We start from the raw sequence: 19,637 nt of genomic DNA on the forward strand, positions 1-19,637 counted from the left end.
GCTTGTTGTAGAATCAGGTTGGTCAATGGTGAGAAGGGCGAGAGCAAGGTTGGTACGATTTTTCTTTCTTTTTCCTGCCATTTCATTCGTCTGTCTTGCTTGCAAGGTTACCTAGTAATTTGATTTGGCCTTGCCCAACGTCAACATCATTTCTTCTTACTGCATACAATCTGCACCATCGTCTGTCTCACTAATACAATAAATACACTTTTCAAACTATGAATAGATGATTGCCCAACTTCGTGCCCACTGCCCATCGCCCATTCAGCTCTTGACTCTTTACATGGATAAATAATGGCTCATATATCTTATTACAGGAAGCTTGTGGAGAAGGAGGGAGGGAGGGAGGGAGGATCGTACTCTGTGCATTCCATTCCTTTCTCCTTTTCACTCAAGTGACTCAACTCCATAATATAATTTCACCCTCTTCCCAAAACTGTGGTTGAGAGGTCACGCTGATGATCCCTAGTCCTTGTCTGAGTAGCGGGTCTTCGATCGGGACTCTCGCATCATGTATTGAATCCCATGCTGTGGCGTACATTAGTTTTTCACGGGGGCTCCACTTCAAAGCCCGTGGGGGTCACAATGCAGCATCGCTATGGAAATGCGGCATCTGAGCATTTACGAGCGGCTCATCGTAGTGGGAAGGAGCGTGGAGCCCCAATTGATCAAGACCTTTACGCAATAAGCTCTTTGTACCTCGATTCGCTGAGTCCGAGTCGAGAATTCTCAAAAAGTTTAATCTCTCAAGGTCACACCGCTGCTTATATGCATTTTTTGATCACGGCAGCTGACCTTCTCTAAAATCCAAGCAATTATGTTGTAACTTGGAAACCGGAAGATGCAATCGGTTATCCGGTCGAAGCCGTGTTCCTCCCGGGCTCAAGGATGGAATTCCTTTGCATGTTCCACTCGAGGACTTTTGATGATTCTATGACAAACGCTCAAGGCAATCATCATGCATGTTTCAAGTATGGGGGAACCCATATTACAAAGTATATAATGAGGGGTAAAGGCAGCAGGCTTCATAAACAAGTACGGAGTAGATGTCAACACATCTGCAACATTTACACTTGGCCGAGTTCTACAATCTGTGCTTGCGTTCTAATAATATTCTAGTGTATATATGGCCATGATCAGCATTGAGCTAGTACCCAAGGATGCCAACGACCATGAGAATACCTTCATTTTTCATGTTTTGGGACACATCTCGGCTCAAGGGACGGCAAACAAGGAATAAAAGCTCATGTGGGGGGGGGGTAATCTCACATGATTTACGATACGTTAAACCACAATCCCCCACCTTCCTTCCGAGGTACTTGTTTCCCCACGAGCTTCTATTTAGGTAATTGTTTTTTAGCTCTCTCGAGATGGGCTCGATGGGATATCAAATTCCCATTTTGGGGAAAACCAATGTTTTACCGCATTTGGCAATGTAGACAAATTGCATGAGTCTTTTTAATCTTCATGTTGGCTCAATGTTCGAGACGAATCTAATCTTTGGGAGTCGTTTCCTCAACATGCAACAGCCAACAGAGTACCAATTAATCATCTCTCAACATCTAAAACTCACAGAAAGCTCTACGATAGTACGAAGTAGTAACTTCTAGGCAGGAGACAATGAGTGTCCAATCAATTATAACATGATCAGCCCCTCCTTCCCATATCCTTCAAGCAGGAACGATCATTAGGTATGCAGGACAGCAAAATGTGGGGTAGACAACAGTCATATCCCGTCAGTATGTCCGATAACGCAATTCTACATCATTGACATACACAAAGATAAAGTTACTTCTCAACTTCTTCATACCTCATGCTATCTCGTTGCAACCTTGTTTGGAGATCTAATCCGGCTTTTCGTTCTTCTTCAAAGTTCTTAACGAAGAACCTTCTAGTCAAAAACGGACACAGTTACCATAAAATGGCGACAATCATGCAAGAAGCAAATCGTTTGAGGAGGGTGATGGGGGAGGGCAAGGGGCCGGCGACGGGCTGCTGGCAGATGATTCCAGGAGCCAACGTTTCGAGAACTTTAGCGAGGACAGGTGTTGATTGGGTCTTGGTGGATTGCGAGCATGGGAATATAGACGGTGAGTCACTTCATTTTGGTGTCGTGTTAAGCCACTTGTTGGTGTTCTTGACATTCATGAGCTATTAGACAAACGTAGTCACTGAGCTTAAATGACTCTACTATACCTAGTGGTATCAATCACAGCCACGGTAATTCGCTGGTGGTCTGGCATGCACTGGAATTCTATGAAGCAGTAGTTACATTTGGGAAACTAAACTACATTCCGGCGTTCAAATAATCTCGAGCGTTAGAAATTCCAGGGTTTGGCCTGCAGTCTGGATTGTTGGGATGTCCATTCATTATCCAATGCCTATTCTATTTTCTGTTGAGGCCCTTTCATTCATACACGAAGCACTTCTACCGCAATCTTTTGAAATCAGGAATCAATCAATAGACGATGACAAATTATACATTTGACAATTCATCGCCACTTATCTAACGCCTCAACAGATGCCGCAATGCATGATGCAGTTCCAGCAATTGCTGCGTGCGGGGTGAGTCCGATAGTTAGAATTCCAGATAACCAAGGATGGATGGTTAAGCGTAAGTCACCAAGATTTATTGCAACATGTATGTAGATATTAATAGCTCAACAGGGGCTTTGGACTGTGGTGCGCATGGTATACTTGTACCTCTCCTGTACACAGCAGAGGGAGCTGAACAGCTCGTGAAAAGTGCTAAGTTTCCGCCTCAAGGTCAAAGAGGCTTTGGATCACCGTTTCCTCATGAGCGCTTCAACCCCGAATTGAACTCTGATGCATATCTGAAGCAAGCCAATGACAGCATTCTGACCATGGTACAAATCGAAACCAAGGAAGCGTTGGAGAATGTCGACGCCATTGCTGCTGTCCCTGGTATTGATGTTCTTTTTATTGGTCCTTTCGATCTTGGCAACAACATTGGCCATCCCATTGTTGCAGGACAAATGCACGAGAATCTTCATGCTGCAATTGCAAAGATCTTGAAGGCGGCAAATACAGCTGGAAAAAAGGCCGGTATCTTTTGTACGAGTGGAGAACAAGCGAAAGGGTACGCAGATCAGGGGTTCCATATGATGAGTGTTGCAACAGATATGCATATTTTACCACAGGGTGTAATCGCTGCCGTGAACAAGGCAAAGGGCCAAGAAGATGGCCCCAAATTGACTGGTCCCTACGGCAGATAGATCACTGATCGGTGTACATATACTTATTCGGAACCGTACGAAAACGCCTTCGGATGTTAGAATAGATTGTAGAGGTACAGGTTCGGCATAAATCAGACAGAATTTTTCCCTTCCACTTCATCCATCTTCGCTTTGACTTCCTCCTCAGTAAATCTATGCATCAGCTTTCTTGCTTTGGATGCCAATTCAGACTGTTCCTCCCCAGCATCCTCCCTACTAACGTGAATCTAACACAGAATATTAGCAAACTTTGTCTTTATTTGGGTCAAGGTAAACCAACCACAGGTGTATCAAATTCGTATAAATCCTTCCAGTGCTTTTGTCCATCTTCCATAACAGCAATCTCTCTATACACAAATGGTCTTGTATCTCGGACTTTAAATAATGTATCTTTGGCGTTGGTACAGAGTGAACAATTAGCTCTTGTGAAAAGCGTGATTCGACATGCTTGGAGTAGTCGTGTTGTTGGAAACATATTGATCTAGGATGCCAATTTTTTATATTTCAAAGATCTTTCAGTATGAGCCTCAAAGTCGGCTTGATAATAGCTCAAGTAGGATGATTCGCTCCGGGGCAAGGGTTGATTTGCTCTCCCCTCCCCCCGTTCAGATTAACTTCCAACGGATCGGGATGTCCAAAGGCGGTGAGACTCACTTTATGGCAGAATACCTTAGAGCATTCTAGAAGTTGGGGAGGAAGATCTGATGTCGACTTTTCATTCTACACGATACACAAAGTTTTATATTCGAACCAGCAGTCTTCTCTCAAGGTTTCATCATTATCTTCGAATTTCTATTGAAGAGCTAGTTAGACAAGATGGCGCAAAAATGTGTACATCAATCTTGTACTAAGGTTTATACTGATCCTGAGGAAGACTGTCTGTACCATCCTGGACCACCGGTTTTCCATGAGGGTCAAAAAGGTATGCTGATTCATGCCATTCGCTTTATGTAGCTCTAAATTCTTGTTTATGATACTAAAATGTGCCCAAAAAACAGGTTGGAAATGCTGCAAACCCCGCGTCCTGACTTTCGACGAATTCCTCGCCATTCCACCCTGCACAACCGGCAAACACAGCACCACAGATCATCCACCTCAGGTAGAGAAGAAACCAGCTCCAGATGCATCTGAACAAGCTTCTTCAGTGCCCTCTCCTCCTCCCGAACCTGCCAGAGCTCCAATTGCTCCAGCTCCTCAAGCTACAGCTACCCCTCCTCCCCCAGCACCAGAATCTGAAGATGATGATGCGTCGCTAGAAATTCCAGTGGGTAAAACTTGCAGGAGGAAAGCTTGTGGTCAGCAATATGAGGGAAAGAGTAGAGAGGGGGAGAAATGTGTGTTTCACCCTGGTGTGCCTATTTTCCATGAGGGTAGCAAGGGCTATACTTGCTGTAAGAGGAGAGTTTTGGAGTTTGATGAGTTTATGAAAATCGAAGGATGTAAGACCAAGGGTTCACATTTGTTCATTGGCAGTGGAGGGAAGGGGAAGGCGAAGGAGGGGGGTGAGGAGATTTTGGACACGGTTAGGTGAGTTAGTTTTGTTTGTTATGAGACGACGTTCTCGAGGAAGTTGTTAGTGCAATACTAATGATGATAAAATACAGACACGATTTTTACCAAACAGCAACCTCAGTCATCGCCTCATTTTTCCTCAAAAAGATTAAGAAGGAGGATGCAGTCGTATCCTTCTCCGCCCCTCAAGAACTTACTCTTGATCTTCCTACCACAGACGCGGTTCCCAAACGCTATAAGACTGTGGTTCCACTCTTTGGCGCAATTGATACAGAAGCATCCTCATTCAAAATTATGGGCACAAAGTTGGAAGTTACGTTGGTGAAAGCTGACGGTGCTAGTTGGCCAGTGTTGAGAAGTGATGAGCAGAGGACGGGCGAAATTATACAGGTTGGGAAGGCGGGTAGAGCGGTTTAGTGTGGGGTGTGATGAAATGAGATGAGGATGCGATGGCGTTGAGCATATCCTTATCAGATAGATCGTCCTATTATGCATAGCGTAAGATTTTACAAAAAGAGCAAAAGCTTAATTATCTTTCAGAATTTGCGTTGCTTTATATTTGTGCTTTGAGACTTGTGGCCGTCGAAGGCTTGGTTTTAATTTATACGCTTAATATGTGAAACGCTACCCTAGGATTCAAAGAAACGAGCAGGCATAGATAGGGGGAAGAAAGGGTTTGCCGAAGACAAGAGTGAATAAGGGAGCATAAATTAAGGAAGTGAATGTTGGTATCACAGAAGTTAATGAATGCTTTCCGTTGAGAGGGAAGTAAAAGGAGTGATGGGAAAGACCATAGTAAAAGCCTATCTAAGTACACTATGTTTCAAATTGCAGGTCATATTTCTGTGTACAGAAAGCTTGCTGGGATTTTGTATATATGGATACTGATGTGATGATATCTGAGCTCACCGGGAGAATATTTTTAAACTTTTACTTTTACTTTTAATTTGAATAATGGATGGGGAAAGTATGGGAGGGGAAGGGAGGGGAAGGGAGGGGAAGTGTGGGTGGTGTTGATGTTGATGTTGGTGTTGAAATGGCTGATATATCGATTTTTGGAAGGATGTTAGATACCTAGGTATGCTATGCTATGCTGTGTTCTAGAGGTGGATGGTAATGGTGGGGATATGGTGAGACATGGTGAGAGTGATATGATGAGAGTGACATGGTGAGAGTGAATGGTGAGAGTGAACTATGATTTGTACATCGGATATGGGGCAGAAGAGGTGACATCTGGATTGGTTGGCTGGTTTCGAAGGAGATTATCGGCCCGCTACTATCGGACTGCAATCGCGACTATTGAGAGCCCTATTTCCATATTATTCTTCCTGCACATCATCTTCAAACACGTTCGTCGGACCCCTATCTACTTCAGCCAACGCTGGTGGAGCTTCTCGACGTGGACTTGGTCAAAAGTTGCGGTACGAGATGTTCTGCCTGATTGTTCCATCTTCCCAGTAGCCATAGACAAACTGGGTCTCACAGAGTTGTTGTTGATATCGGCATCAATGGGATCAGTCGGTATGGCCTCGTATACGTATATTGAACGACCGTCATCAGTAGTACTCAAGTGACGAGCCATGGGATGAGGTGCGCCAGATAATCTGTGGACCGCGATGATGGGACGATTATCGAGTGTAAACCCTAAGAGTTCGGCAGTTGGGACGGAAGACGTGCTGGCTTGGTTCTCGGCTTCAGCGTTGGGTTCACTTTGGCTGGTGGGTGTTAGCTTTTGGTTTGTAAATTCTTAGGTATTTTGAAATAGAGTATAAAATAGTCTTGAAATACACCCTTTCAAACCATTTAAATGTTTCAAATTTATTGAAAAATACACGCCCCTGATTGTCGGGCTATAGTGCAAACTGTTGGGTACATTAAAAGTTTGACAGGTTGAAAAGAACTTACCGAGGCGAATCCATTAATAAACCATCGACAAAAGTTTCAAAGCTCTTCAAAGCCTCCTCGCTTAACCATCCCTTACATAGATATTCAAGTGCCATACCTAACCAGGCTATGATCAAAACCAGTGTTCCAATTGCCACACTGTTGCGTGGATACCAGTCAGTCAGAGTTAGAGGTAGCTTGGTTTTCTAAACCAGATGAGACATTTGGACAAGACGAGATATTGAAAACAGTCGAGGGGCAGCTTGTATTACATACTTGACTGGGTGCGACTCCCTTCCCATATACGACTACAACTGTGCCAATCCAATACCGAAAATTGCAATAGTACTACCAACTTGAAGCAAAGTCCAGAATGACCAATATAGGAAGACCATATCTGATTGATGGCAGAAAATAAGAGTGGATGCGGCGAAAGCTTCGAAGACTGTGCAGGTAATTGCGACAACGAGACAGAGAGAAGAGACACAGATGCATCGAATTTGAGTGCGACGATGCTTCTCTTTACTGATGGAGAGCCGTCTTGGGCAGAGATCTCTAGAAATTGTCGGATGTAATTCTGCGTTTTTGATGTGTCTGGGTACCCGTGTTAATGGTCCGGCAGCGAGGACTTATAGCAGATGAATGGGGGGGGTGTCAAGGCGACAAACATTCGTGGCTATATGGGCACTTTTAGTAAAGGCACTCGTTGCAACGGTTAACATGATGAGAACAATTAGGAAAAGAACCCAGAAGATACTCTTTGCTGCGCTCGTATTTAGGTTGTGCATGAAATGGCCATGCTTAAGACATTTCTCTGATTGCATTGGATATGTCATGTCAGATGGCATGTTGATTATTGAGAAGAAGTTTGGCAATGAAGAAATCAAATTTGATGTGTCGCTCGTAGTAAAAGTATTTTTTTCCAAACTCCATTCGAAAATGACACGGATTGAACAATTTTAACATCTCATCCAGTAAACGTCATATTTTGTAGTGGGGGAACTTCGGAGCTTTTAGACTACCCCAGATTTCACTATCAATGAAGCCGTCTCTGCGCTTGTGAAACTAGTGAGACTAGTGGAAATAGTCTATACCTTTTTGCTCGAGAACAAGTAGCGAGTAAGGGATCTAATTGAGTACATCTTGAATTTTTCGTACTCATGTACCGCTTTGGCTTGAGTTGTGCGCTCGCAAAATCATTTGAATCGAAGTGAGAATTCCGAAAAGAATAACGTGTATGAAACCTTTACCGAATGGAAGCCATAAAGTTTGATAACTTACAAAATCATGATCATAAGCGATATCCGCGCTAGCGAAATTAAAGCAACAGACTTCAAGCTAAAAGGCTATTTATTCATACCTCCCTAAAGCTCAACTACTCCATACCTTCCATAAGTTCTACTGCATCTAGCAGCATTCCCTTATTACCGATCCACAATCTCAATCGATCCCAATCTTTGCCCTCTTCTTCGCCACGCCGCCATTCTTCATGAAAACCCCATGATCCCGCGACTTTGTCTATCGCTGCCCGTTCTTCTTCACGGATCCAGCGCTCTCTCAGTGGCATACCTGGGGCCCAAGTCACGCGATCCATTTGATCATTGGCTGTTGTCACAGCTACAATACCGATAGTGGTAGTAAACCCCATATATGCTAATATTCCAGCAAATGCGATGTTTGTGGCCATGCCGGGTTCCATGGAGTCCTGGAACATAGCAAGTTGTGATGCAACAATATACGCTCCAAAAGGTGCCACAGCAAGCCCGGTTGTGGGTAACAATCCTTTCCGGATAAATTTAGCACGACGAAATGATTTTTGCGCATATGCTGTATCAACGATATCCATAGCTACATCTAATTCCCTGGCATCTATTGCGGTTTGTAAAGCTTGATCTGCCACAGAAACTGGTATGGCATTGTTGACCTTATTTGGATTCTGTTTCTTGAACTGTTTTCCTTTAGAGCCCTCGATTGGTATCGGCTTGTTCGCATACATGTAAAATGCTTCTGGAAAAGTCTCGGGTTTTCCTAGACATGATTGTGCGCTGATATATACTTCTAAAATTTCTGGTGATATGAAGACAGACTCATGGGAAACCATCGAAAATAGGGCTCGCGAGAGCTCATCCACTAAAAGTTGATTGTCGTGGGATAGCTTTTGGACTCGCAGCTTCTTCGATCCTCGATCAGCCAAGGAAAGTAAAGACGCGGCAGCAGTTACATCCTTCTTTGTGTCTGATGATTTAGCAGGCTCTCCAGCAACGTCCGCAGCGATCAATCGGCATGTATGTAAAACGTCCAGAATGGCCTTTTCCGAAGCTACAGTTTCCGAAAATAATTTATTACATGCATCGATTCCACGCCTTAATCCTTGCTCGAGTTCTGCTTCCGTGATATGCCGGGATGGTCTTACATGAGCTGGACTTGAATATTGACGCAAAGTATTGAAGGGGGTCGACTTTGGAGGCTTGCTTGATCGCTTCCTGGTAGTGGTGGTAAATGTGCGAGGAGTAGTGCTTATTGCTTGCGAAAATTGACGCTGTGGTCTTAGAGATGATTGCTGGGAAGTGATGAAGTCGCATATACGACATACGTCCGAACGAGGCTTGAAAAGGCGTTTTGACATTGCGTAGGGTGATATCAAGTTTCCGGTATCTTTAATTTGAGGTTTTTCGATGAGTTGTAGTCAAGACCGTTAAGCCCGCATCCTATCAAAATGTCACATCCCTGCTCGACACCCCTGTACATGATATGGCTGACTAATAAAGAAGGCTGAACTCGATGCATGAGCCACAATCGTGACGACGAACACAATGTATGAATCCGACATAACTTTCCTAGTTTCTAGGTATTTAGGCATCCCGAGTTCTTTGAAGCATTGAAACATACAATAATTTCATTCCGTTTGAGCACATTTTCTTGAAATCCAAGCTTGAATGAAACACAACACCAAGTCTTTCGGCCAAAGGAACCCTTTGAGATTGCATTAAACGTTGTTCAATCTCAAGATTAAACAATTGTTATTCACGAAATCATGCCTCCACCACCACCACCACCTCCTCCTCCTCCTCCTGGAGGATTTGGGGGTCCACCTCCACCGCCGCCGCCGGGAGGAGCTCCAGGAGCTATGCCGTCCAGACCACCTGCGAAAGTTGCTGCCAATAGAGTAAAAATTCCCAGCTGTACATTTACTTTGAGCTTGTCAAGTTGGTGTTGCTAATCAGACCACAGGGCGCACTCTTGTCGGATATCACGAAAGGAAGAGCACTTAAGAAAGCTGTCACTAACGATCGATCGGCACCGATAGTAGGCAAAGTATCCAATGGTTCTGGACCGGCGCCAATAGGAGGTGCTCCACCAGTACCGGGAATGGCAAAACCTCCCAGCGGATTTGGCGCACCGCCAGTACCGGGAGGAAATAGAGCTCGAAGTGATAGTAACCAAGGGAGCAATAATGCGGTCTCGGGGATGGAACAAGCTCCACAGCTTGGAGGAATATTCGCAGGTGGCATGCCCAAGTTGAAGAAACGAGGTGGAGGAGTGGATACTGGCGGTAAGGTTTTACGTTCTATATAATTGAGATGTATCTAATTTTTTTTTTACAGCAAACCGCGACTCATCGACTGCATCAGAACCAGAATTCTCTGCTCCCAGACCGCCAGGTATGGCTGCTCCCAGACCTCCAACAAACGCAGCTCCGCCTTTACCATCAATCAGGCCTCCTCCTCCTCAGCCCAGCCCTAGTACTCCTGCATTTGCGCCCTCAGTTGCGAATCTGAGAAAGACCGGCGGGCCATCTATTTCTCGTCCTGCATCCTCAGCCTCTCTCAAAGGGCCACCACCCCCTATTGGCAAAAAACCTCCTCCACCCCCTGGGACTCGAAAGCCATCATCAGCGCTATCAGGCCCGCCGCCACCGCCTCCAGCATTCGCTCCTCCACCTCCTTCTTCAGCACCGCCGCCACCTGTTGCACCTCCGCCACCACCTTCCCCAGCTCCACGTCCTCCCAGTAACCCACCTCGATCACATGCACCTCCTCCACCTCCTCCACCACCACCAACATCTCCACCTTCGACTAATGGAGGTAACCACAGTCTTGCTGCGCAAGCAGCAATTCGTGCTGCTGGCCAAGCATCACCAATGAGTGCACCTCCCCCGCCACCACCGCCACCTCCATCTAATGGGCCTCCCTCTATATCGTCACACAGAACACCATCTCCGCCCGCTCCACCCCCAGCGGCACCAATATCAAGAAGTCAAAGTCAACAACAAGGAAGAACTCACACAATGGATTCTAGTTCTTACACCCTCTCATCAAATGGCAGTTTACCGCAAGCCTCTAGTTCTAGCAGAAGAATCATAATCAATGATCCACGATGGAAATTCACAGATGAATCGGTATTCCCAAAACCTCGAGATTTTATTGGTGGGCCCAAAAAATACCGGGCTGGTCGTGGAAGTAGTGTTCCGTTGGATCTGAGTGCTTTCCATTAAGGATTTCGCTTATTAAAAAACAATAACTCTTCGGATCGTGTTTATGTGTTACCATTATGATTTAAGGCGTTATAGCGGGATATCGTTTAGAATCCGGTAAGGCGGCATCAAGCTATCTGAATTGGGAGTTACACATCAGGACACTGAAGATCGTCCAAAAATTCCCCCTGAATCGCGAGATGGAGATTGACGAGAGACATCAGCTCACTAGCACAGCTATAAATATCATGTGTGATGGGCAAATCCTACAGCGGAACCTTAAGAATGAGTACGGAGAATATTAAACTTTTGAGATTTATCTTTCTCTGGCTTTGATTTTAACCATAAATGATGATGATGTGATGATGTTATAAATACTTCTTCTATTGTGAATATGATAATTGATTTTCAATATGAATACGAGTACAAAGAGCTTTGTTAATTTCATCATTCACCTAACAAAATAATTAATAGATTGATTGTATTCCATTCCGCATGTAGCAGCAGGACCAAATGGGGTAACTCGTTAGGTTCGTTAGGTTCCTCGGATCATTATTCAATCTGTCCTTTAGGTTGTTCTACCGAGAATCGTATTAGAAAGACCTTGAACCTCAAAAGGTTCATTCATTCCTCTTCTTCATACCTCCACCCCTTTGAAATAATAACAGTCCACCCTTCGCAGGTACAAGACACTATTTGGTGTTAATTGACTACAACTCGGTTCGACTTCTTTTACTCTCTTTGATTTGGTGCAAGTTCAGCAAAATTGCGACAATGTCGATACGCGGTAATGCAGGGTATGGTTTAGGTGGGCAGAACTCATTCGGAGCAGGACCAAGTATGGGTGGTATGGATAAACAGAACGAACCTGGCACTCTCGATGCGATCAGAGAACAAACAAGCAAGATTGAGGATTTCTTGGATACATTAAGTGATCCGGTTAAGCCGTATGTTCATGTCCCTCAGAGGACCCCGCAGAGGACAGCTTGAGGGGTCCAATTCTGTGCTTGAATTTGCTTGCGTTTTTTCAATCTACTAACTCCTACTTTTCTGCAGATACTTGCCAGCCATCGGACGATTCTTGATTGTCGTTACATTCCTGGAAGATGCATTGAGAATAATTACACAGTGGAGCGATCAACTATTATATCTGCATGATTACCGACACAGTATGCTACCTATCTGTTCAAAACATGGCACAGCATAATTAACAATCTTCTAGTCCCAAGCGGTCTTACACATCTCTTCCTGATCGTTAACGTACTCGCAATGGTCTCATGCTCTACACTTGTTATCACACGAAGATACTCGGATTACGCTGTCGGTGGATTGATTGGCGTAGTAATCGTACAAGCTCTTGGATATGGTCTCATCTTCGATCTCAACTTTTTCCTCCGCAACCTTTCGGTCATGGGTGGTCTATTGATGGTTCTGTCCGATTCATGGGTCCGCAAATCAAAGGCTTTTGCTGGTCTCCCGGAGATCGATGAGAAAGACCGCAAAATGTACTTCCAGCTTGCTGGCCGTGTCTTGTTAATCTTCCTCTTCGTCGGATTTGTTTTCAGTGGCACCTGGAGTGTTTGGAGAGTGATTGTAGCCCTTTTCGGTCTCGTTGCATGTGTTATGGTTGTCGTGGGCTTCAAGGCAAAGTTCAGTGCTATCATGCTTGTGCTTATCTTGAGTGTTTTTAACGTATTGGTAAACAACTTTTGGACTGTAAGTAAAGCTCTATAAGTAAAGCTCTATTGCTTATGCGGGGCACTTGACTAATTTACCATAGCTTCACGAACACCACCCCCACAAGGACTTCGCAAAGTACGATTTCTTCCAAATTCTATCTATTGTAGGAGGTCTCCTCCTCCTTGTCAACAGCGGACCAGGGAAATACTCCATCGACGAGAAGAAGAAGGTCTACTAAACTTCGGTGGTGAGGTTGAAACGAGAGCAGGGGAGTGAAGGTTCAGGAAAAAGCAAACAGCGAGCCGTGCATTTAGGGCGGAGTTCAATTTGATGAGGGAAAGTTTTCTATCATTGTTATCATTTCTTCCTTGAAAGGGAGATTCAGCAGATTGGGCGGCTCACTTTAAGTACAGCGTCAACATCTTCTGACTGTAAATCTCAGAGCTGGCAATCTACAAAGTATATGAATGACTTATGAGCCAAATATGTTTCCTGCATGTTTCAATAAAATGAAAAGACTATTGTTTCGAGGTCGGGCCCTCAACATGACTCGAAACAACATAGTATTATTAGCACATCCTGAAGAGATTGCACTTCATCATAGAGAAGCTGCAAGAATAAATCCCTCCGTATGCAAGTGAAAAATAAGTCATTTCTTGCACAATTTCACAGCCTTCGTAGAAATGCAAGATGGCCTATCCCACCTATCACGAGTGGTAGACAGCCGCAGACCTGCATTGCTAATCCTAGTAAGCCACTATCATCACCTGCAACCAAACTTTTTCTTCCCCTCACTAAGCACAAGCTGATCTGTCAAATTTATATTATCAGTAGGTATTTTTCAATGATATACCATATATCATTCATCCCCATTGATTATTCATGTTGATGTGTATACTACCACGAGATTGGGTATTAGCCTATTAGCTATGTACAAGTCTATTGATTAGGTAGCGTTTTCTTGTATATCCTTACGCAATAACTTCGCATTATACCTACACTTCGCATTCTTCTCAAAAAACTACCTCTCATCTCATATCCCCTACTTTATAACCAACGCCATGGCAGAAGTCCTCGGTACAGCTCTCTCGATCGTCGGAGCCGTTGGAGTTCTTGGTCAAATCTTCTCCGGCTGTATAACAGCCTACTCACTCTTCACAACCGCTTCTGATCTCTCAAGAGACTCGGAAAAACTTATCTGCAAAATCAAGATTGAGGAGATGAGATTATTGGTTTGGGGTAGGGAGTGGGGGGTTTTAGAGGGAAAATTTGAGGAGGAATTGAAAAGAGAAGAGGGGATTGGCAATGCGAGGTTGAGAGGTTTGGCGATGGAAATTCTGAGTGAGTTGTATAGGACCATTACAGACTTCCAGAGGTTGAGAGAGAAGTATGGGGTTGTAGAAGAGAGCGGAGGGAGAGATGAGATTGAGAGGAGAGAAAGTTGCAATAGGGAGGTGGAGAAAGAGAAAGGAGGCTTTGGAATGGGAAAATTGAGTTTGAGGAGTGAGTTGTCGAAGAAGGTTAAATGGGTTATTAGTGATAAGGAGAAGTTCACAGTACTTTTGCAGGATCTGAAAGATTATAATAATGGGTTGGAACAGCTGTTTCCACCATCAAGACTAGCAACTCTGCACAGGACGTGGACGAATGAACTATTACAAGGTGCGCATCGAGATTTAGACAAGCTGAAAGATCTGGAGGCGGCGAGTAGTGGGGTGTACCCAGCATTGAATGTCTCGGCCAATCTCAAACAATTGAGAATCAACCTAGACGAGAAGGAAACCAAGAATTTCAAGCCAACTTATACCTTGAAGATTCAACGCCATGCGTTGGTTGTCAAGAATGCAGATATGGGAAGAACTCATGGGCAATATAGAAACCCATCATTAGCCGAGCCACAAGAAATTATAGTTGAATGGGTAGAGTACGAGAAAGAAGACCTCGATGCTCGATTAAATCATCTTCGTCGAATAGATGATCTCGCACGCATGATTCATAGCGCTTCTGATCGTCATCCAGATCTCCATACAATTGATTGTCTCGGCTACACAGACGATAGCACATCTTCCCGCTACGGACTTATCTATCGTTCCCCATCTTCCTCCTCCTCAACCCTCAATTCTCTCATCACCAGCAACGATTTCCGCACCCCAGACCTAGGCGACCGCTTTAAACTCGCTCATAAACTTTCTGTTGCCCTCTGGTCCCTTCACTCCTTAGATTGGCTGCATAAAAATCTCTGCAGTTCCAATATTCTCTTCTTCCCCAGTGCATACACGAAAAGTCCCCGTATCTCAAAAGAACGAGAAAATGTACCAGATATAAGCACACCATATCTTCTCGGTTTCGATGCTTCCCGTCCAGATCATATGGGGGAAATGTCCATCGCATCTCGCAATCCTACAGCGGCGGATCTCCACCGTCATCCTTCGTCTCTACACTCCTCTTCTTGTCCGCGCAAAGAGTATTGTAAATCCTTTGATATTTACTCTCTAGGATTGATATTGCTAGAGATTGGTTTGTGGAAAACATTGCAGACGTATCATAAACCGCATTACTCGGCGGAGAAATTTAGGGATAAGATTGTGGTGCAGAATTTAGTGCCCGGATTGGGGAGTAAAGTTGGGAGGGGGTATAGAGAGGTGGTGGAGAGGTGTTTGGGGGTTAGGGAAGATGTGAATGGGGTTGAAGCGGGGGCTTTGATGGAATTTGTGGTGGGGAGGTTGGAGAGCTTAAGAGTGTAAGCTACTGATGGGGAAAGACTCGAAGAACAAGATAAACAGAGCATAAGATATTTAGGTACATGGAAGTGGATTTATATGTGTAAATTGCCAGGTAATATTCGATCAAGAATGAACAAGTACCCTTCATTATCTCTTCTAACTAATACAATCGCTTAAATCCGCTATTTTCCTTTGCCCGCCGCCTCAACCGCCGCCGCTACATCTCCATTCGCTTTCCACTGCGCCCATTCCGTAACACCGCGCTCATCTCCGACCTCTCCCGGTGCCAGCATAGGGATAGTGCCGTTGTAGCTAACCAATCTGGACATTCTCGTAGTATGAGAAGGTCTTAGGAAATATCCTAGACCCAATCTTGTCGCTGCAGCCTGTTTTCCCGGTGCAGTAACAACACGGTGTATAGAAGCACGCACAGCTCCCGCAGTCCATTCTACCATTGTATCTCCGATTAGAACAATGACACAACCGGGCTCCGGTCTAACATATCTCCAATTCGCTTCGATGTTCTCTATTCCTGCTCCCAATACCTGTAGGCCACCACAAACGGTGAACAATAATGTAATTGAGCCAATGTCTGTATGGTTGTTGAGGGTGACGAACTCCTCTTTGACTGATTTGGGTCGAGTGCATAACATTCTAATGCTTGTGTCAGAAGTTTTGTTGATAGAGCTCAAAGCTTCGAGAGTACCTGGCGCTAAGCCCATGCTCATGTCTAAATGGGAATGGATTAGGTCGAGTGCTCCGTGAGCGTGTTCGAAGAAACTCTTGATGTTATCGCGGTCATGCTCTACTGGCTGCGGATTAGTAAGTGGTTGTTTATTTCCAACGGCATCATCTTGGGAAATAGCGAAGAACTCGACGGAATCTATGCGTCCGTCGGGGGTTTGAAGAGTCCGAGATGGCTTGTATCTACCCATCTATTAGCTGTTTTCCCCCAAGAAGAGATATCCTAACTACATACCCAACCATTCTCTTTGGTGGCTTATACATGAACGTATCCAAAATCTGTCGATCAAGATCGAGTGTCTCTCTACCAACATCCATCATAGATCCTGCCTCGCTAGACAGGGTCTCTCCGTTATTAGAATCTTTCAAGTCAAGTAGGAAGTGACCTTGATCTCTGCATGCGTCAAAAAGTCTCGCAGACTCGTTAGAATTGTTGCTTTGCAAGTTCTTGAAGGAGATTCTTGACATATTGGCGACTGGTACATTGGAAGGGAATTCCGGCCACTGCTGGAAATAGCTCGAAGGAGGCATTTTAGTTTTAGATATTGGGAAAGAGGTGGTAATTCAATGAGTTGTATGGTAAACTTGTTGTTCGGGGAAAGATACTTGAAGAAGCTGCCTCACTGGACAAGACGGATAGAACACAACAATGTATTTATGATAAGAAACAGGAAAGAGGACCAAAATGTAGAATATTGTCATAAATATCAAACAGTAACGTTAGGTACGGCGTGGATAGTTATAAACACTGCAATGCTGCAGTATGTTCTGAATAGATGGCTCCTTTTGATGAATGTATTTCCAGTAACCAATGACTACATCAACGAAAGACTTTGTACTGTGATAGGAGTGAGAGAAATTCGGAGAGAGTACGATATAGAAGAGGATAGATATAATAGAAACAGGAGACAAGGAAGAGCAAAAAAAGACAATGGATTGCGAATCAAATTTTGAAATTGTAGACAATTACCTAGGTATTACCTTGGCATCTAATGATCGATATTACCTTGGCATCTAATGATAGGTATTACCTAGGTATCTAATGATAGGCAGAATTTCAAATGACTCTGTGGTGCAAAAAAAGAGAATACCAAGATGAATTCACCATTTGCTCGAAAGCTTTTTGAAGCCTGTTTCTCATGTATAAGGGCCTCCTTTCTTAGGGTCAGCGAGCTCCATCTCTTGACTCAGGCTCACAAGATGGTATTGGGAGATTCAGATGAGAACGAAGGGAGATATGTTGATGTAAAAGATATGAACCAGAATACAGAAGAATAAGTGCTGATGGGAAAAGATGGTGAGAAGAGAAGTTAGAGATGAACTCTAAGATGAATCAGTTCTTTACTCCACAATTCTCTATGCCTCCAATATTAATTACATTCTGCACATACTTTGACATTCATTGGAAACATGACAGTTGAGTGGAACAAAAAAAGAAAGCAGAGAATAAAGTGATGGGTAAGATTGGGGAGGGTAACTGGAGAGTCAGGAAGGAACGACCGCATCTCCGCTCAACCCTGTAGAATATGCTCAATGTATAGGAGTTTTCAAAACCATTTTGAGCATTGATAGTGAAAGATTGGATTGAATAACTCCTATTTGCTCCTTCTAGCACCCAAGTCTCGCGAACCCATAACGAAAGTTTGTTACTAAGTCAATTTACCTCCATGCCAGCACCCCTTGCACCGAAAATTAAAGATTGTAGAACCAAGAAAACACTTCATAATACATGACTTGTTCCAGCATTATTTCCCAGACCAAAGTCTCAGAATATCCACACTAAGTCGGAACCAAAACGACTACGCCAAATGCCACGACTAAGAATTGTTCATGCCACTCATGGCCAATGTACTCTCGATTGTGTCTTGGTACTGTTCACTAGTCCAAGCTCCAGTCTCTGTGAGAGGATCAGGTCCCCATCCGTTTTGTCCGAGTTCCATACTACTGCCAGAGTTATGAAGACTGGAGTCACCTCGCTTGCTTCCCTTCTTTGCCTTCATTGACGAAGATTTGGATGCGAGAGTGTTTGAAGACTCGTTTTCCGTCAGCCAGGAACGGAGAGCCCATGAGTAGCCTTCGACAGAGTATGGCTGGTCTTGTGTATTCTTGGTACCATTTTTGAGATCATCATTGTTCCAGTTGGTCTCAAAGTCCCCGAACTTTTTGTTGTCCTCATAGGCAAGAAGTTCTGCATGCAAAGTTGAAGTCTGGTTGTGTGAGGAAACATATCCCTGGATGGGACGTTGATATGTATAGACAGGTTCTTCGTAAACAGTAATATTTGGCTCCCACAATTGGGTATCATACCGAGTGACCGGGATGATACCAGCAGAACGAGTGCCAAGCTCTGAGCAACTACAGTTAACCTCGTTGTAAATAGGAGGTCTGGTTGCCGAGACGGGTTTGAGACAGGATTGACAAATGACTGTCCAGTCATCTAAATCATTTCGATAAGTGTCTTCAGTGTTATCATTATAAACAGGTGGAGCCATCCTGAAAGGCTAAAGGGACTTTCGGAATGTTAGATATGAGGCGTCTGACAAGGCTTGGGCGAATGACTTACGAAACGGGTTAGGAACGAATGATGATTGTGCTAATCGAAGGAGCCCGATATGATTGGTGATTTGCTAAGGTAGTATGCTACTAACGCGGGAGTTAAAGGGAGGTTAGATGTGACCAGAAGAGAAGGCTGAGATGACAATATATATGCTTGACTCGAAGTGCGAAATCCACAACAAGGCTTGGAAGTTAAATAACTTCGTTGATAATGAACGAAGAGAGAAAAATCAAGGAGAATGCCAGATACTTATGAATCTACTTAGATCCTTCTTACACTGCAAAGCTCGGATACATGCTTTGCTAAGAGGGCGGCTTAGGTATCGACTCTGTGCTGGCTCAGAGCGTTTGGTGGTCATATGAAAGGTACCCGAACATCGGAGTATATGAGATCGAGCAGGTATGTGCATTGTCGAAAAAGCACATCTACTGCTTGTTGTAAATCTTACTACCAACGCCCTTCTGCGCGCAAATTCATGAATGTGGCGGAATTGAAGGAGCAAAACAAGCCGCCGATAAAGGGCGGGATTCGAATTCCGTGACATACGAGGTTACGTTTGAACCATTCGTTCGAGGCGGTGCTGTCCGCCTCACTTTGTTAATAAATGATGCCTGGCATAATATTGCCGACAGTTTTGGGCTAAAATTTGCTGCTCTTCTGAAGTGCGAGTACCTAGGTAGGTAAAGCTTTGAAGTAATTACCCGTTGATTGCCATTTCATGATTGCGCTTATCCTCGGCTGATATCACTTGACATCTCATCTCTCCAGCCAGGGGCACACCAATCATGAAGTAAAATTCAGTGTATCTTGAAGAAGATTCGAATTTG

The 19,637-nt window shown here is 44.2% G+C and overlaps 11 protein-coding genes across 11 annotated transcripts; 5 read left to right on the forward strand and 6 right to left on the reverse strand.

The window, feature by feature from the left end:
- Nucleotides 1–1,018: 1,018 nt before the first annotated feature.
- On the forward strand, nt 1,019–3,350 carry EAE98_002257 (uncharacterized protein). Its single transcript, XM_038949877.1, has 3 exons — nt 1,019–2,090; nt 2,522–2,614; nt 2,668–3,350. Exons 1-3 carry the CDS (start codon nt 1,814–1,816, stop codon nt 3,234–3,236), a joined length of 939 nt encoding a protein of 312 aa, XP_038813616.1. The 5' UTR covers nt 1,019–1,813; the 3' UTR covers nt 3,237–3,350.
- Nucleotides 3,329–3,815, reverse strand: EAE98_002258 (uncharacterized protein; the record flags this gene model as incomplete). Its single annotated transcript, XM_038949878.1, has 2 exons — nt 3,517–3,815; nt 3,329–3,463 (listed from the first exon to the last, which is right to left on the reverse strand). Exons 1-2 carry the CDS (start codon nt 3,709–3,711, stop codon nt 3,329–3,331), a joined length of 330 nt encoding a protein of 109 aa, XP_038813617.1. The 5' UTR covers nt 3,712–3,815.
- Nucleotides 3,816–3,959: 144 nt separating this feature from the next.
- On the forward strand, nt 3,960–5,290 carry EAE98_002259 (uncharacterized protein). Its single transcript, XM_038949879.1, has 3 exons — nt 3,960–4,158; nt 4,235–4,763; nt 4,841–5,290. Exons 1-3 carry the CDS (start codon nt 4,053–4,055, stop codon nt 5,163–5,165), a joined length of 960 nt encoding a protein of 319 aa, XP_038813618.1. The 5' UTR covers nt 3,960–4,052; the 3' UTR covers nt 5,166–5,290.
- A 611-nt stretch (nt 5,291–5,901) lies between these two features.
- EAE98_002260 (uncharacterized protein) lies at nt 5,902–6,934 on the reverse strand (the record flags this gene model as incomplete). Its single annotated transcript, XM_038949880.1, has 3 exons — nt 5,902–6,463; nt 6,654–6,791; nt 6,909–6,934. The coding sequence occupies 3 exons, from the start codon at nt 6,932–6,934 to the stop codon at nt 6,115–6,117; spliced, it is 513 nt and encodes a 170-aa protein (XP_038813619.1). The 3' UTR covers nt 5,902–6,114.
- A 6-nt stretch (nt 6,935–6,940) lies between these two features.
- On the reverse strand, nt 6,941–7,480 carry EAE98_002261 (uncharacterized protein; the record flags this gene model as incomplete). The annotated part of the gene is made up of 2 exons (XM_038949881.1): nt 6,941–7,260; nt 7,321–7,480. 2 exons carry the CDS (start codon nt 7,478–7,480, stop codon nt 6,941–6,943), a joined length of 480 nt encoding a protein of 159 aa, XP_038813620.1.
- A 527-nt stretch (nt 7,481–8,007) lies between these two features.
- EAE98_002262 (uncharacterized protein) lies at nt 8,008–9,258 on the reverse strand (the record flags this gene model as incomplete). The annotated part of the gene is made up of 1 exon (XM_038949882.1): nt 8,008–9,258. One exon carries the CDS (start codon nt 9,256–9,258, stop codon nt 8,008–8,010), a length of 1,251 nt encoding a protein of 416 aa, XP_038813621.1.
- A 216-nt stretch (nt 9,259–9,474) lies between these two features.
- On the forward strand, nt 9,475–11,480 carry EAE98_002263 (uncharacterized protein). Its single transcript, XM_038949883.1, has 3 exons — nt 9,475–9,798; nt 9,864–10,185; nt 10,238–11,480. The coding sequence occupies exons 1-3, from the start codon at nt 9,667–9,669 to the stop codon at nt 11,125–11,127; spliced, it is 1,344 nt and encodes a 447-aa protein (XP_038813622.1). The 5' UTR covers nt 9,475–9,666; the 3' UTR covers nt 11,128–11,480.
- Nucleotides 11,481–11,880: 400 nt separating this feature from the next.
- On the forward strand, nt 11,881–13,024 carry EAE98_002264 (uncharacterized protein; the record flags this gene model as incomplete). The annotated part of the gene is made up of 4 exons (XM_038949884.1): nt 11,881–12,053; nt 12,163–12,275; nt 12,329–12,822; nt 12,887–13,024. The coding sequence occupies 4 exons, from the start codon at nt 11,881–11,883 to the stop codon at nt 13,022–13,024; spliced, it is 918 nt and encodes a 305-aa protein (XP_038813623.1).
- Nucleotides 13,025–13,847: 823 nt separating this feature from the next.
- EAE98_002265 (uncharacterized protein) lies at nt 13,848–15,530 on the forward strand (the record flags this gene model as incomplete). Its single annotated transcript, XM_038949885.1, has 1 exon — nt 13,848–15,530. One exon carries the CDS (start codon nt 13,848–13,850, stop codon nt 15,528–15,530), a length of 1,683 nt encoding a protein of 560 aa, XP_038813624.1.
- Nucleotides 15,531–15,691: 161 nt separating this feature from the next.
- Nucleotides 15,692–16,784, reverse strand: EAE98_002266 (uncharacterized protein; the record flags this gene model as incomplete). The annotated part of the gene is made up of 2 exons (XM_038949886.1): nt 15,692–16,436; nt 16,489–16,784. The coding sequence occupies 2 exons, from the start codon at nt 16,782–16,784 to the stop codon at nt 15,692–15,694; spliced, it is 1,041 nt and encodes a 346-aa protein (XP_038813625.1).
- Nucleotides 16,785–18,070: 1,286 nt separating this feature from the next.
- EAE98_002267 (uncharacterized protein) lies at nt 18,071–18,745 on the reverse strand (the record flags this gene model as incomplete). Its single annotated transcript, XM_038949887.1, has 1 exon — nt 18,071–18,745. The coding sequence occupies one exon, from the start codon at nt 18,743–18,745 to the stop codon at nt 18,071–18,073; it is 675 nt and encodes a 224-aa protein (XP_038813626.1).
- Nucleotides 18,746–19,637: the final 892 nt, after the last annotated feature.

The sequence above is a fragment of the Botrytis deweyae genome (assembly GCF_014898535.1).
Source record: "Botrytis deweyae strain B1 chromosome Unknown BDEW_004, whole genome shotgun sequence".
NCBI classification, from domain to species: domain Eukaryota; kingdom Fungi; phylum Ascomycota; class Leotiomycetes; order Helotiales; family Sclerotiniaceae; genus Botrytis; species Botrytis deweyae.